At 42.5% G+C, this 17,856-nt stretch overlaps 1 protein-coding gene across 1 annotated transcript in view; it reads right to left on the bottom strand.

Annotated features, from left to right (window-relative positions):
• GUCY1B1 (guanylate cyclase 1 soluble subunit beta 1) overlaps window positions 1–17,856 on the bottom strand; it is a 417,276-nt gene that overhangs the window by 54,581 nt on the left and 344,839 nt on the right. The window contains exons 11-12 of the mRNA XM_078676976.1: window positions 16,756–16,896; window positions 1,425–1,579 (exon numbers count right to left, since the gene is read on the bottom strand). Coding sequence (XP_078533102.1) covers window positions 1,425–1,579; window positions 16,756–16,896 — 296 coding nt within the window. The remainder of the gene's footprint in view (window positions 1–1,424; window positions 1,580–16,755; window positions 16,897–17,856) is intronic.

The raw sequence follows: 17,856 nt of genomic DNA, 5'->3' as shown, positions 1-17,856 counted from the left end.
ACTTTCACCCTAAAGCTAACAGTGTGTAGAGACAAGCTACAGAGAAACAGAGCACTTCTAGAATATGAAGGAGCCCCTTTACATCAGGAGAAGGCCACATAAAGGATAATAGATTGGTAACAGGGGAGTGCAGTGGTTGTTGGCAGGCAAGTGTCTCAAGGTAAGTGCATCAGATATACAGAGTGTTCTAGGGCAGTCCTTGTTTTTGTTGAAGTGATTTGGCTATTGTGAAAGATGCCAAAAAATACAAAGAAGAAGAAAGACTCAATCATAACAAAACATAGTGAGAGTAGAAGAAGCAGTGTCAACAGTATGGAGGGCAGCACAAAAAAAAGACCGGAGACCGTTAAGGGGCTTGATGTTTCCAGCGCTAGCATGGTCTAGCCCTAGACATGAGGAGCATGATGCAAATGTTAATGCTTTCTGGGAGAGGTGCATGGAAGTCAATTCAGTGAAAGGCTAAGCGTAACAGAAATGACATTGCACACACTCTGACCCATGGCGCTACCAAAGTGTTGAAGCCTTATCATGCCTTCAGTTCCCACACACCCTCTTATTTACTCGTGAAGGGCCAGGGCAAGGCAAAAAGTAGAAACTACAGATTTAGAAATTTGGCCATAGTCATGGTGCCAGTCCGTGGACCGCCAGAGTGGTGGACGACCCACCCTATGATGACTTGGGCAATTGGACTGCCACAGGGCCACTGCAAACGCCAGGATCCATGATCCCGCAGCAGTTGTGCAGCATTCTGAGGTGCAATATGCTGGCTGTGGCACAGTGGCACCACTAATCATATTACGAGGTTCCTCACTGGGGCAGTTTTCATGGCTGTGACTCCACCATGAAAACTGTGGCGATGAGGAAACTAAAGGGGCCCTACAAAACACTCTGTTGCTTCAGGGCCTGTGAGTTCACAGTATGTGTCCCCTGTTCCTACACGGCATGGACTGCACAGTCCATGCCTTGCGATAAGGTTCTTTGGCACTCCTAATGCGGTGCCTTTCAAAGGCTCAGATATGCCAAAGCCCTGCTCACCAGACCACAAATTAACTCGTCATCAGGCGGGCGGAGTGCAGACGAGATTGGTGGCGTGGCGGCCCACTGCCACACCGCCAAACTTGTAATAAGGCCATTATCTCAGTCACCTACTTACTTTATGCGTCTACCTTCAGGATCCCCATGGCAGAGTGTAAAAAGGGGTACCAATGGATAGGACCTTATGTACCCGGGGTAGTAAAACTGGTGTCCATGGAGTGGCACACAGTAGTTTTTCATAGCAAGGTATTACTGATGTTTCTGGCATTCAGTAATTTGTGCTTTCTGCACCATGGGCTATATTAGAGAAAGTTAAATGACATAAAACAGTCCCTCAATTCTAAGCCAGCGCTCCTGTTCATGATATGGCCGCAAATGTTGTTTCTTACCTGTATGTGTATTCTGATACATTAATCTTCCCTTTTTCTCCTGTGGTTTCGGTTCTGCTTGTTAAATTCACAGTGTTGCCAAAAAGGCAGTAGCGTGGCATTCTTTGACCGATAACTCCGGTAACAACTTCACCAGTATGGATCCCAATCGTTATCTAAAAAAGAAAAACACACATAATCTGATACAATTTTGAATCCACCAAAAGTGGGACTACTATATTTCTGATTCCTTTCAGCTGTTTTATATAGTTGGAATAATGTTTTCACAAACTATTTCTATTTTATTTTGAGTTGTCCTCACATAATTTGAGAAAGTACATTGTACTGAGCTGCTGTTACTGGAATCAAAGTCTTGTTGTTAATAGGGATGATGGTGGGATACATTTCTGTAAACACTACCAGCAGTAAGCATTTGCGGCCGGATGTGTAAAGAATACCGTTAAATTAGTAATCTCCGTCTAACCTAGAAGTCAATAAAACTCTAAAATCTGCACGACAAAATAACTTTGTGTTGACGTAATTTCACCTTTTCTGAAGTATTGGTTGCATTGGCATATCACCTAAATATATGTGTGCTGGCAGTATTTGAACTGGTCATTGAAAACATAACATTACATTTTCAGGTTTTCCTAAAAGTAGCTGCGCATTAATGGTTTGCAGTGAAACGTCATGTAGCGATCCTAAAAAAGATCTAAACAGCACCTTGTCACTGGAATACAAACTACTCGATTTCATATAGATTAAGGCAATTGAAAGAGTCTGAGAATAAATGGTTATAAAAAAAAGCCCCTATACCTCTGTCAGGGGGATTTTTTTCCGGTTTTCCCGGGATGGGACAGGATGGATCAAACTTTCTCCCTCCCGAGATACTGCTGCCCCTGCCCAGGGGTCACAGGAAGAATATAGAAACACCTTCCGAGTATTGGAACCATGTAACAGACACAGCGGCTCTCGGAGTAGACCGACGTGTATAGGCTGTGTTCCCGATGCTGGGTGCTATCAAGCAGTTGCCATTGTTGAGGGGCAGCTTTTAGCATCAGAAGCGGCTGGAAGGTAGGAATAGATCCAAGAGGTAGGTTGATCACCTGTGACGATAGGGTGCAGGTCTGACCCTGATGCCACTGCTATCACACTTGGAAGGTAGGAAGAGATCCAAGACGTAGGTTGATCACCTGTGACGATAGGGTGCAGACCTGACTCTGATGCCACTGTTATTGCACTTGGAATGGTAGGAAAAGATCCAAGACCTATGTTGATCACCTGTGGCGAAAGGGTGCAGGCCTGACCCTGATGCCACTACTATTGCACTTGGAATGGTAGGAAGAGATCCAAGACATAGGTTGATCACCTGTGGTGATAGGGTGCAGACCTGACCCTGATGCCGCTGTTATTGCACTTGGAATGGTAGGAAAAGAACCAAGACGTAGGTTGATCACCTGTGGCGATAGGGTGCAGACCTGACTCTGATGCCACTGTTATTGCACTTGGAATGGTAGGAAGAGATCCAAGACATAGGTTGATCACCTGTGGTGATAGGATGCAGGTCTGACCCAGATGCCACTGCTATCACACTTGGAAGGTAGGAAGAGATCCAAGACGTAGGTTGATCACCTGTGACAATAGGGTGCAGACCTGACTCTGATGCCACTGTTATTGCACTTGGAATGGTAGGAAAAGATCCAAGACCTATGTTGATCACCTGTGGCGATAGGGTGCAGGCCTGACCCTGATGCCACTACTATTGCACTTGGAATGGTAGGAAGAGATCCAAGACATAGGTTGATCACCTGTGGTGATAGGGTGCAGACCTGACCCTGATGCCGCTGTTATTGCACTTGGAATGGTAGGAAGAGATCCAAGACGTAGGTTGATGAGCAGTGGCGACAGGGTGTAGGACCGACCCTGCTCCCACCGCTATTACGCCCGTAGATTTTCATGTGACCCGCCTGGATTAATTAGGCACAGACAACCGTCCTCACTGCAACTGCTGTCTGCAACACTACCTCCATCAATACTGTTGTACAGCATTGTGTGCTTGAAGTCTGATGAAGAGAGCGGTTTTGCGAGATTTAGAACACATTCTAGGTGTCTTTCCCTAGCTGCGCCTTTGGGGCTCTGTCAACTACCATAGTCCTAAAGCTGCTACAGTGGCCCAAAACAATTCACTAGTTGCCACCTGGGCTGGTGGCATGAGTAGCTACTACAGCCTCATCAGCCTGTAATATACTGAGGCCTTTGCTTAATGTTCTCTCCTCTTCAACAGCCTTAAGGAGGTGCCCAATCTTCAGAAGTCAGTAAGGCATGGTCTACTCCTCCAGCCAGTTGCACTCTTGCTATAAGCACACCCGGTGCAACAGCCCCTGGCCATGTGAGAGACAGCAATGTAAACATCTGCTCTCATTGAACTCCCCAGATATGCCCTCTTTCCAACCTTTCGCTGCACTCTAAAAACGAACAGATGCAGTGGCACCATGGACGTGGTGAGGTGAGGAAACTGAGTAGCTGACAGCAACAAATGAAAGGATGGCGAACTTGGAAAAGAGGAAGAGGAAGGAGTCTAAATAGCATTGCTTACAGATACAATGTACAATTAGCAGTTGTCTATACACCTGATGACTAGCTGAACTACCTGGAGAAATAAAATAACGCAAATAAAATCTGAAAAGTCTAAAAAAGGATGTATTTTGAGATTTTTGGAATTGTAGGGTCAGGTGTACAATTTCTGGTCGCAAATTGAGACCAGAGTATTTTTGACCAGTATAGATTTTTAAGAACTGACCTGTGGACTAATAGGTGAATACTAACAAATCTGAATTGTGATAAGTTGCAAAATTACACCTCACTAGGATTGCAAGCCATCACATAGATAGCAGCCTGCTTGGGCGAGCAGACAACTGTATCTGTGATTGTATTACAATAAATGAAACTATTCCTTAAAGGAAATGGGAGTCAGTGAAAAAAGAACATTTTACTTTTTGTTGTTTGTTTAAGAATTGGCAGTCGTCCTGTGGACCACTGCCTCCATTACAACATTTTTTTTAACATTTACACAGGGTAAGCATTTTCAAGAGGATTCTTTTCCTTTTGTTAATTCATTGCCACCTCCTTTGAGGTGTTGATACATTATCAAAGTTTTCCAAACAGAATTTGTTTGCCAAACATCAAGATATTTGATAACTATTTGGTATTTGGAAGGGACGCCTTCAACACACCCCTTTTAAGATCCCAAATGGGTATCCAATTGCAATACCATTCTAGGACTCAGAAAAACTTTTCTGATTTCTAAAAAGTGAATACCACATTAAAAAAAGCATTTTAAAAGTCTCCTTTGCCACTGTTAAAATGTGTAGGCCTTAATTCCGAGTTCGTCAAAATCAAGGTGCTATTTATTGCATCTCATAAATAACGATACCACATTGGGTGCGATAAATAACACCTATCACAAGTTTTAAAGGAATAAGATGAGAATTTTGGTGCTTACCGCACCAAAATCCACTTTGTACCGTGCATTTTATGAAGGGTGAGGTATTTAATGCACCCTGGGTGCAATAAATAACACGCAAATCGTAATTCCGAACCATGTGAACACAGGGGTTTGTGCAGGGGTTGGAAAATACCAACCCCCTCATAATCGGGGAAATAGTATTCTGGCCCGAAATTAGGGAACACATTTATTAAAAGGAAATGGCTTTTGTTTATTTGTTTAGGGGCGCATTACTAAGCATTTTTAGGTGGTGTTAAAACACGTCCTTGGTGGCAAATAGAGCAATGCTTGAAACAACTTTTACGACTGCCATTATGAAAGCAGGTATGTGAGCGAAATAATATGTAACAAGAATGCTGGTCTATATCTCAGCATAAGAACGTCAGCTGAGATACAATGGCATAACAGTCCCATTAAAGTACCAATGCAAAACACTACAGTGCAATAACATAACACCACAATAGCACACCAGAAATGCAACATGCCAATAAATTAAAATGATGTAACACAAAACACTCAACACAACAAGGCAAAACAGGACATCAAGAAAATGTAATATGAAAAGTACAACAAAATGAGAACACGGACACAATACACTAAGGCTTATATTTATGAGGCCTTTGCAGCGCCATTGCATCACTTGTAGTGACGCAACAGCGGCAGAAACCACAAATCATATTTATTAAGCCACGCAAAGCCACTTTGCATGACTTTGAATGGCCTCATAATGATGGATTAAAGCAAGGCTGCTCAAATCGCTGTATTACCTTACTCTGCGCTAGGAGGCTTGCCATGGACGCTGCGGTGGGCAGTAGAGGTCGGTGGTGGGAGTAGCTGCCGGGCGGTGATGTGGGGAGGGGGAGGGGCAGGGTGGGGGGTAGTTATCTATGGATTTGCTACGAGTATTCTCCTTGAGGCAGAAGCCGGAGAGATAGGCCTTGAATCTATGCTTTTTCAAGATTAATTGCTGCTAATCGCTTTGTTTGCACATTATATGTTGTGTTTTTAACTGTGTTGCAGTTTACCGCTATTTTGCTCATAGTCTGCTGACCCTGCACCAGCCGACCTTCCCCGCAGCCGATTAGGTGCTGTCACGGGAGGTTGAAGGGTTAAGCCGCCATCTTGCCTGAGGCGCCGGGTTGCGGACTTGTCGATCCGACCCGCCCACCCTCTTTCCTGTATAAATATGCATGCTATTTCCCATCCGCGCAGCGGGCGTGCGCAGCGGGAGCACCGACGGCTTGCCGAAGGCCCACCAAAGGCGGGCCCGTCTGCGTACAGGCCTCAAACCAAGAATAATTGTACCATTTTCGACATGACTGGCCAACTTCCCCAGTCTTGTTCACATTGTACACTTTCATTGGAAGCCCCACAGATGTGTCGTAGCTGCACTCCACGGATCACTATTCCCCTCACTTCTTCTTTTAAGTTTTTCAGCTTGAACAGTCGTTCCCTGCCTAAACATAGATGCGAAATATTCGATCTTCTATGTGAGGAGTCACCTGATGCCCTTTTTATTACTGAGTCGTGGCTTCATGACGGCTCCGGACCTGATATTGCTGAAGCACTTCCCTCTAACTACGCCATTGTCAGGCATGATAGAGCCGCTAAGATACGTGGCGGCATTGCAATTATATTTAAAAACATGTATCAATGCCAATTCGAACCTATTCCTTAAAAAACTGTGAGGCTGCATGTTTTAAACTTGCCCTTCATCCTAAAGTTACACTCACGGGCCTTCTAGCTTACCGCCCTCCAGGCCCTATTAATACTTGGGCAACGCAACTTTCAGATTTTATTGCTTCCATCCTTACTAATTCCAGCAATTTTTTGGTAGTGGGCGATTTTAACCTTCACTTGGATGACCTGAAAAATAGTACGGTCAGAACTCTGGTCGCCGATTTTGAGGCCATGAACAATTTTTTACATAATTGCGGTCCTACGCTTAAAGGTGGCCACTTTTTAGATCCTATTTTTTCTAATATGCTGTATCTACATTGCCCTCCTGCCTTGCCTGTTCATTGGTCAGACCATTATCTTGTCAGATTTTTGTTCACCACCACGGACGTGTCGTCCCATCACAGAAGCACACTTGCCGCTAACAGGAGGGACTGGAAAAAACTGGACATCATTTCTTTAAACAATGTTCTTGCTACTCACCTCCCCTTTGAATTGACTACGTCGGCTGACATGGAAGCGGTAGCTGAGTTAACGAATTCCTGGCTTCTAGATGCTATTGACATCTGCCTGCCTTCTTCCTTAAAGAAGGAGGCATCCCACAATGCACCGCCCCCCTGGTACAATGATGCGTTAAAAATGGACAAATCCCATTGTAAATAACTTGAACGCATCTGGAGGAAAGACTACTCCCCTGTAGCAGCTGTTACCTATAAATATGCTTTTAAAAGCTATCACAAAGCGTGTGCTCTGACTAGGGCCAGCTACGTCTCTAAAACTATAGCAGACGCAGCTAATAAATCTAAAGTACTATTTGGCCTGGTCAAAAATCTTGCTGGCTCCCTCACCACAGCGAAACTTCCTCCCTTGTCGAGTAGTAAGTGCAACGAAATTGCTCAGTTCTTTGTTACAAAAATTTACAAAATCAATCAAGACATTTCTGTTCACAGTGATAGTAACACTCTCCCAGCGTTCTCTGATAACCCTGAGGGCACCATTCATTCTCCTGTATCCACCCCAGGTCCGTTGCTTGCATGGCCTGATCTGTACGCTGCCGTCCTTCATGTGCAAGGTAAAATCTGGTTCCCCCACTGATCCCCTGCCTATTTCGATACTTCGCTCCTCGCAGCTCTCTACAATCTGCACTATTCTTAATCTTTCTTTAAAAACTGCTATCGTCCCTGCCTGCTGGAAGCACGCAATGGTCACGCCTCTGTTGAAGAAGCCCACTGCTGACCCTAAGGTTCTTTTCAATTTCCGCCCCATCTCCTTGTTACCAGCCTTCTCCAAAGTGTTGGAAAGACACATTCATCACCATCTGTCTCAGTTTGTTCTTACCAACGACTTACTTCATCCTTCCCAGTCAGGTTTTCACCCAGGTTTTTCCACAGAAACCACACTTCTTGGCGTCACGGAGAACCTTCGGTCCTTGCTTGACAGAGGTGAGACCGCCGCACTGATACTACTTGACCTCAGTGCGGCGTTCGACACTGTCTTGCACAAAATTCTTCTTAAAGCTCTAACCGCCATGGGCATTGGAGGTCTAGCCCTTGATTGGCTGGCTTCGTTTTTGACTGACTGAACGTTTCAAATTTTCTCCCATTCAGCTTCCTCCAAAACCTATCCCTCACCCCACGATGTCCCACAGGGTTCAATTCTAAGCCCCCTTCTTTTCAATCTTTACGTCACTCCCCTGGCTCATATTGCCGACAGCGTCGGATTAACTTTGTTTACCTATGCCGACGACTCGCAGGTTGTCTTCTCCCTCTCTCAACCGGACCAGGCCCCCACCTCCCTCCTTCAGTTTGGACTTGGGGAAATTGCCACATGGATGAACTGTAACTTTCTCAAGCTGAATGGAGGGAAGACTGAAGTCCTGGTCTTTGAGCAAAAACAAGATCTTTGGACCTCCAGGCACTGGCCTCCTGAATTAGGCCCGCTCCCACTTCCATCTGAGCATGTGCGTAATCTGGGGGTGATTATAGACAATGGTCTGACAATGCAAAGTCAGGTCAATAAAGTCTCTTCAACCTTCTTTACCATCTTGCACTGGCTGAAGAAGATACTTTGGATGCTTCCAACCGACACCAGGAGGTCTGTGGTGAACGCCTTGGTTACCTCCCGGTTGGACTATGGCAATATACTCTACCTGGGGGTGACCAAGGCAGTCACTAGACGCCTCAAGCTAGTGCAGAATGCTGCGGCTCGCCTGCTCAGTGGCAGTCGTACAACTGACCATACAACGGGTCACCTTCGAGACCTACACTGGTTGAAGGAGGAGAGCCGAGTGAAATTTAAGGCACTCGGCTACATGCATAAAATCAGGTCGAGACCGCTCCCAGTTATCTTCAATCCCTTGTCAATGTCTACTCGCCCTCTCGCCCCCTTCGTTCTTCTTCTCAAATTCTCTTCACTGTGCCCAAGTTCAGACTGTCCAGAATGGGCGGAAGGTCTTTCTCCTATCTGGGGCCCAAGTTATGGAACTCTCTACCTTTCGACATTCGCTCTGAGGACTATTATGTTCGTTTTCGTAAAGCCGTCAAGACCTGGCTTTTTAATCAATAACTGCATCTTTTATAGTGCCTTCTGCTTGTTGCCTTTCTTAGCGCCGGGAAACCCTTCTGGGTAGCTGTCGTGCTATATAAACTCAATAATAAATAAAATAAAGATTACGGAGGATTACAGGTAAGTAAACATATAAAGAAATAAAACTAATTTCGTTGTTCATCCCTAAATGCGATGCAGTGCACGCAACAAAATTAGTTTTATTTATTTATATGTTCACTTACCTGTAATCCACCGTAATCCATAGAGTACTACCCCCCACCCTGCCCCTCCCACTCCCCACTTGACCGCCCGCAGCTACTCCCACCACCGACCGCTACTGGGGGTGGGTGTTTCAACACAAAACCCATGTACTTGATGCACCCCAAGATTAACAATACCTTGTAAGCCTGGGGATGCACCAATACATTATGCCTCCCTAGGTAAAGCGCAACGAGGAGAAATATCACCATTTCACCTTGTATATTCCTCTTTCTATGTGTGCTGCATTCAGCATTATTGTGTTGTTTTTGTGTTCTTTATTGTTGTTCCTTTACATACATTAGCAATTGCTTCTAGGTTTTGAGAGAAACACAGATTATAATAAAGTTCAAGTGCAAAGCAATCATATGTCACTGTCAAAAGTGGTAACATAACACTGTCTGAATTCTTTTACTACAACTCCCAGTTAAGGCCGGGCCCATGTCGTAAATTTGCATATCCCATGCTCACTTTATGAGATCTTTTCTTTTAACTTTTACCTCATTTAGAGTAGACAGCTTAACATTATATGTGGAGCATACGTTTAATCGATGGCTTGGGTAATCTTTTGGGTTCTCTGATTTTTCAGAAGTTTTGAGTTAAAACCTAGCAAGTAATCCTCCACCACAGTTATTTGTGATTCATAGTACATGTATATGTTAAACCATAGGCAAAAACAAGAGGAAAAATATGATCACTCAGACCAAGCTCACCTAGGTTGCATTTATTACTCAGGGCTCTACACAAAATACCAACATTATGGCACAGAAGCATATGGCTCCACTCACTCTTCCCCAATATTATTGCACAGTTTTCAAGGGAATTTTCGTAGCCAGCTGTGTGCACCAAATCCATAGAAAGGGAACAGCGAACAGCTAAAGTGTTATTTTAATAGTGAACATCTGCAAATGGGCCTTATGAAGCAGAACTGCTTTTCCCTAGCCTTCTAACTATTGATTTCTTGAAGAATCAAAAGATAGCATGTAGAAAGCTAGAACGGAAATGGCGGTCTTCAAAAAGTTGAAGACAGAGTTATTTACAAAAAGGCCTTCAGTCGTTATCCCAATAACATTAAAATAGCCAAGAAATTTCACATTATAGATGGAAAAGACAATGCTGTCAACTCTTCTAAAGAATTGTACAAGATTCTCAAAGAATTCACAAATCCTTTCTCCTGCAAACAATCTATTCCTGCACCCCAAGACTTAGTGGATGATTTTGTCATTTTTTAATGTAAAAAAATACCAAAATCTACAACTCTTTTGAAAAAGGAATTACACATGAAATAAAATAAAAGAACGTTTTGGAGGAAACAGTCTGTCCAGTGCTGTTGGAGGAGATTAATAGGGTGACACCAGATCAAGTTAATTCCTTTATAAATCAAATTAAGTCTGGATCGCCTGCAGATTTTGCTCCACCTTACATTATTGCTATTTTGGTCCCGGTCCTTACTCCTTGCCTCACTGAGTTATTCAATCTTAATCTGAACCTGGTAGCTATCCCAGCAGAATGGGAATCTGCCATGATGAAACCCATTAAAAAAAGCCCACATCAATTTATAATAAATTAGAACATTTTAGACCTATTTTCTTGCTTCCTTTTTTGGGGAAAGTCATGGAAACTTTGGTGAATTCACAACTGATAGCCTTTTTTGAAAATCATAATGACATCACTGGTGGAGGTCCTACACAACATAAGACATTCTTTAGATGATGGATACTCATCCATGTTAGTTCTTCTTGATCTGTCAGTACATTCAAAAGCATCTCTCATGCCGTCTTAATAAAAAAACTGAGAGTGATTAGTGCTGGAGGAAAAGCCTTGGAATGGCCGAAGAATTTTTCAGATTGACCACACTAGTGGGGTGCAGATAGACGGCTTTGTCGCACAAACCATTGCTTTCATAGGATCGGGGAGAATGAGTCCCTCTCTTCAAAGGATCTGTAATAAGTCCCTCTCTTTTCAATATTTGTATGGCACCATTAGCATCAGTGATAATATCCTATGGGTTTGAGGTAATCTCCTATGCAGATGACACTCAGCTTTTCTTCACTCTGGGGCCTAATCCAGAATCTACTATGGTAAGGTTCCGAGACTGTATAAATGACATTGCCACATGTATGCAGCAAAATTGTCTGCAGCTTAATACAAGCACAACAGAGAGCATTCTATTTGGTAAAGCCTACTTAGCATGGTCTGATGACTGGTGGCTGAATAGTCAGGGTGTAGTCCTAACTCCTTAGGTTGTGGTTAGAAACATGAGCTTCATGGTGGATGAGGATCTTTCTATGACCATGTTTGGAATAATGTGCCCACTCAGAAAACTATTAGAGTGGCTAATCTCTAGTTCAAGCTTTGATAATTAGTCCCCTTGACTATGGTATGCACTAATGACTTTCATGAATGAAGGATTGTTTGCTAAACATCAGGAGGTTCAAAATAGGCTGCACAGTTAGTTTGTCATCTTCCACCTGAGTCACCATCTGAACCCATTCTTAGAAGCTGCACTGGCTACCCATAAGAAAGTGATCATTGTTCAAACACCTTTGATTGGTACATAATTCTCTTTATGGTAATGGACCACAATAACTACAAAGGAAACTGAAATGGTATGCCTCCACTGGAAGCATCTAGTCTACTGGGATATGTTTGCTCCATCCTCGATTTATCCGTACTGCCAGACCCGTAGGCCGATCCTTCTCACATTTGAATCCTTTGCACTGGAACCAGCTTCCACTACATTTACGTATAAGCATCAATTTTAACATTTATTTAAAAGATCTTAAAACATGGCTGTTTTAGCTCTTCATTTTTAAATGTCCTGTATTCTGCTGGTTTGCTCTGTTGAAAGTATGCAGTGCCTAGAAACCCTTTAAGGTAATATTGTTGCGCTTAATAGGAAACAATAACATAACAAACATAACCTAATCCTCTTCAACCTAGTTTAAGTAAGTAATAGTTTTTATGGGAAGTAAAACATGCCTAACCTTTCTTCATTTGAGAGATTGACTCTGAATTTGTTGTGCAGAGAAAAGGCATGGTGGCGGTCGTAAAGTCCTCCGTCACCGTGACTGCCTTTACTCCCTCTGTCAACCTCTAAGTCAGGCTCTTAGCTTTGACAGAAAGTGGAATCAGGCTTTGCGTCTAAAACTAACACCAACTGGAAGTAGACACAAATATGGAGAAATGTGTTATTTTCTCAAAAGAATAATACATTTCATGTGTGCTGCAATGCACTTCACACATACTATTTATTTATTGCATTTATAAAGTGCAACTTCATCCCCAAAGTGATATCCCGGGTGCTAGACACAATCAGTCAGGGAAGAGCCATGTCTTCAGCATCCTACGAAAAGACAGAAAAACAGACGTCTGGCAAAGATAGAGAGAAAGGGCATATCAGTGTAGAACTGACAATGAATTAAAGAAGCGGCCCCACATTCTTGATCGCTTAATGCGTCTACCTTGTATTAGACTCTGACCCCAGAATGAGGGTACGCTTTTGCTTATGGAAACCACTTTCCCATGGAGGACAGTTGATTCAGTCTTATACAGTGCTCAATGGATATGAAAAAGTAACTTAACAATGTCTCTCTTATGGTCTGGTAACTTAGACCTGTCATCCTTAGGGTGGTCTTCCCCCAAACTTTTTGCCTACTTACCTCTTCTTTTTGCTGTATTGTTTGTTGCCCTTAGGAGTCTGTGCACTTTACCCCTGCTGCCTAGTGCTAAAGTACATGTGATTCTCCCCTACACATGGAGACATTGGTGTATGCATGATTGACATACTTAGTTTACTCATAAATCCATTGTAAAGTGGAATATCATATACCCAGGACCTGTAATCTAATTGTTACTTGTGGGTCTGCAGCACTGGTTGTGCCACTCACACAAGTAGCCTTTCAAATCTTTCACAAGGCTGATATTGCAAGGCCTGAGTGTGCATTTAACTGCTGCTTCAACTTCCCATTTAAATACAATTGCCAAGCTCCATTTTGATTACACATGTCACTCCTAAGGTAGGCCCCAGGTAGCCCTAAGGGCAGGATGCTGTGTAACTGAAAGGTAGGACATGTACTTTTTTTATAGTTTTACATGTCCTGCAAGTAACCAACAGCAAATTAGTTTTTCACTACTATGAGGCCTACTCCTCTCATAGTCTAGCATTGTAAATTTGTTAATACAATTTTAAGCTGTAATTCCTGATTCGAATGGAGTAGCTGCATTGTGTTTCATATTTTTGGAATGGTTATGATAAATTATCTTTAATTGTAAAGTTGGATTTAACATTACTATTTTAGAAGGGCCACATTTAGAAAAGTGGGGATTCCCCTGCTCTTACAGCTCTCTGTGCCTTGCAGCCTATCGCCAATACACTTCTGGGGTGGTTGACAGCTACACTTTGAAAATTTCCTCTAGACAGCCACAAACAGGAAGGGTGGGTGTGAGTAGGAACTCCTCTGCATTTATCTGCATCCTGGAAGCTTTTCCGGGGCAGGAAGCGAGAGGGAGAGCTGACACTTAGACCTGAATAGGCAGTGTCCAGTTTCCCACAAAAAGGGCTGATTACCCTTACTGATAGTCTGGTGCAAGGGCTAGGACAAAAGGGGGATTGTGCACTTCAGGAGCCTGCTATGAAGTGACCCCCACTTCAAAGGCGCAACTAGGTATAAGAATTGGGGTTCTAATCCTCCCAAGACAGTACACTACTGGACATGTGAAAAACTCTGCCAGGAGTAAAGACTGCTGTGCTACAAGAATTGCCACTCTGTTTGACTGCTGTGGTGGAAGAACTGCTTTTCTTCTTTGCTGTGTTGCCCTACTGCCTGCTGCTAATCACTGCCCTACTGAAGACAAAGACTGGACCCATCTCACTTGGACTCAAAGTGACTCCAAGGGCTTGCTGGCTTGCCCCCGTTCTAAAGTCTCTGGGCCATCAAATACTTCCTTCAACTGTGCAACAGCACCTCGATTCTGCTATCTCTGGGTCCTGCCCTGTCAAGTAGTGGCAATCCAGTCCTAGGCCCTTGAAAGTTGATTTCTGTTATACAGAGTCATCACAATTGATGCAGGGATGACTTTACACCAATTGGAACAGATGCATTCACCTTTGACACAGGAGCCAATCAACGGCATCATTTAGATGGACTGCACGGTACTACGACGGCAGACAGCATGGCTTAACGATGAATCAGTGCCTGCATCATAAGGGGTTTATCGATAAAATCTTCATCCGTTGATTGGATCGGAACTGATGCATTGAGTCTATGACATTGATGCTTGCTCAATATAAGGTACTTTTTCAGTGGCGCCTGCATGAGTCCTGTAGCGGCCTGCCCTCCATCCTGAATCGCCCGAACTTTGGATTTACCCTGGTCCAGTGTGACCTCATGTAACCCCTAAGTGCTTTTGATTCCGAGCACTGGATTTTTATTTATTCTTCAAAAATGCATAACTGTGGTTCAACTAATTGGATGTTTGTTGTTAGGGTACTGCTTTACTCAGAAACATATAATCCATTTGTCTAACCCTGTGTGGGGTATTTTTGTGCTGTTTTCATTGTGTTACTGCGTGTGTGTGTGTGTGTGTTGTTCAAATACCTTACGCATTGCGTCTTTAGCTAAGACTGACTGCTCTGTAGCAAGCTACTAGAGGGTGAGCACAGTTTATCTTTTTAGCTTACCCTAACTAGAGTGGTGGTTCCTGGTTGGACTGGGTGCCTACCTCTGGCAATCAGAAACCCAAGCTCTAACTGTATCCAATGAAGGGAATTTAAACAGGATGATACCGATCTCCTAGGAAGGAGATTACAAATTAATCTTGTTATTAAGTTTTAAATAAATGGCAGGCGAGTGAACAAATATTCATTCCAACATACCTGGCACTGCTATAGTCCAATCTACTCACATTAAGGAGTTGCACAATAGTATTTTGCCATTGTCTCAGGAATCCACCAAAATATTCCAGTACTTTTTAAGGCTTGGGGCAGGGTGGGCCACTAAGATCCATTCCAGACACTGGCAGCCATTCCGTAAAGCAGGATATTAGTTTTCTCTATAATACGTTTCAGACAATGGGACTGCAGCCACATCGTCATCTCCAAAAGACAGCTCAGTAAATTGTCTTTCAACTCAGTGTCCCTTTCATCGATGGAAATGATGGTCTGGGTATCATCAGCATAAGTAATGATCTCAAACCTCCAATCTCTTAAAATACCTGCTGTAGGAGACACATACAAATTAAACAGGGTGTGACTCAGGGATGAGCCCTCCGGAACACAGCAGTTTGCTTCCTTTGGCTTACATTTCAAAGAAGAAGGCAGCTGTACGGATTGAGCCCTATTACACAGAAGCGAACAAAACCATTTTAAAGTTGTAGAATGCAAGCCAATTTCATGTAATCATTGTAGCAATCAATGATGAGACTCTGTGTTGAATGCAGCAGACATGTTCAGGAGGATGAGGACAGAAGATTTGCCCAAGTCAACTAGCAGCATGATGCTGTCCATTTCACTAGCATAGTGGCTTTGGTACTATTTTTTATCTCTGAAGCCAGTTTGAAAGGAATCCTACAGATTGTACTTTCTAAATGGTGTGAAAATCTGGCTATTAATCAAATGTTCCAAAATCTCAGACAAGTATTGCAGAAAGGCAATCTGATGATAATTGGACACGTTTGAAGTATCTGCGCCAAGTTTCCTCAGCAGCAGAACTAGAGCATGCTTCCAAAAGGCAGAACACTCTATGACTGGGAACCTTTGAATTTTGCATACACACAGGCAATCACACTCTAGCAGAAATTCACCTGCTAGAGTGCGAGGATGTGCATCATGTAAGGCAGTCTGGTCTGTGAGCCTGCATAGGGGATAACACTAGAAGCAGGCCAATCTTTGTAGGTGTATCTCTGAGCAGTGTTTTTCACCTTACACAGAGCAGCAGGGCACATTTTAATATTGCTGTGCGGTGAATGAGTCATTAGTAAATGTGGGTGTTAGAGTCTTTAATATCTGTTAGTCCAAATGGGTACTCACAAGACGTGTTGTATTTTACTGTTCTTTACTGTATTTGAATGGATACTAAGGGCTTCCTCTAAATCCTGTGCAACCCATCATTACCGGAAATTACATTTTCTTACACAAAATTATTTTTTATAAATTAACAAATAGAAGCTCTTTTTGACATCTTTTCTTTTTTAAATCAAGCCATGCAATATTTGTTTGTGCTAACAGGAAATTCATAATATAGTCAACCAAACAATGTAATTAGACAGTGCCTTGTGAAACAACTACATTATATTCCTAGTTACATGTGCAAATACGAACATGATCTTTAGTCTACTATATAATACTCAAAAGTCCATACTGACCTGGACAGGTTCTCCATCTACTTGAACTTGACCAGCAATTTCCAGCATGTCCAATGCCAGATGGCAAATTGACTGAGCATGATGTGTACATGGTTCCGGAATACCACTTACAGTCATATATTTGTCTCCAACTGTCTCTACCTATGAAAGAACAAGGATAACATGTTATGTAATTTTCTCATGTAATGTGATAAACACATGTTGTGAAAATGCATGTATATTGTATTATAATACATTTACTGAAAGTAGGTTGGACCCACTGACTAGAGAATTGAATATCTTGATGGGTCAAATCACAGTGCAGTGATAAAATCTTGGTCACAGTGGCACAAGAGGAATGCTTTCCATTAAGAAATTCTTTTTAGAATGAAATGGTAACAAACAAAATTATAGTCAGAAAAGAAAACAATAAAGTCCAAAACACAAAAAGACAAAAATGGAGACAATCTGATTCATATATTTTTTACATTTTCAGTTAAAAAGCACAATAAAAATTCAAAACTCTGTAACAAGTGAATGGAGTTATTGGCACTGGTGTTATTTCAACAATTACAATAGAACAGTTGTGAGGTAAACCTTAATGGTGTGTCCTGGTCAAAATGTTATCTCCACACTTAGAAAGGAATGGTTTGTGGTTCTCATACTCCTGCAGTAGGTTAAGGCTTGATGCTGGAACAGACGAGGGCTCCACAATGTCAGGCTGACACTTCTGGATGGTCTGCTGTAGTCACAAACTTCCCTTGCAAAAGCTTTTAAAGTGACAAATATTATTCTTTATGGAAGTACAGAAAATCTAGTTTTTGATCACTACACAGACTGCCAAAAAGCTGGTGAAGGCTTCCTAGGTCTGTCTTAGTTATAATATATTTTCTCTTCTAGGTATCCTACTTCTTGAAATATATATGTTGTTTATCTAAAGATAAGTGTAAAAAATGCTTGAACATTAATGCATCATTATTCATTGCAACGTGATAATCTAGTCGCTTGAATATATTTATACTTTTATGTATGGATGGAATTCCCTTTTCCAAGAATTGTTTTCAAATAATAAACAAGGTTCAACATAAGCTGATAACTCCATTTCTCATTTAGTTTTTATAA

The sequence above is a fragment of the Lissotriton helveticus genome, chromosome 2_1 (genome assembly GCF_964261635.1).
Source record: "Lissotriton helveticus chromosome 2_1, aLisHel1.1, whole genome shotgun sequence".
Taxonomy (NCBI): domain Eukaryota; kingdom Metazoa; phylum Chordata; class Amphibia; order Caudata; family Salamandridae; genus Lissotriton; species Lissotriton helveticus.
This window is presented reverse-complemented; position numbering and strand designations above follow the sequence as displayed.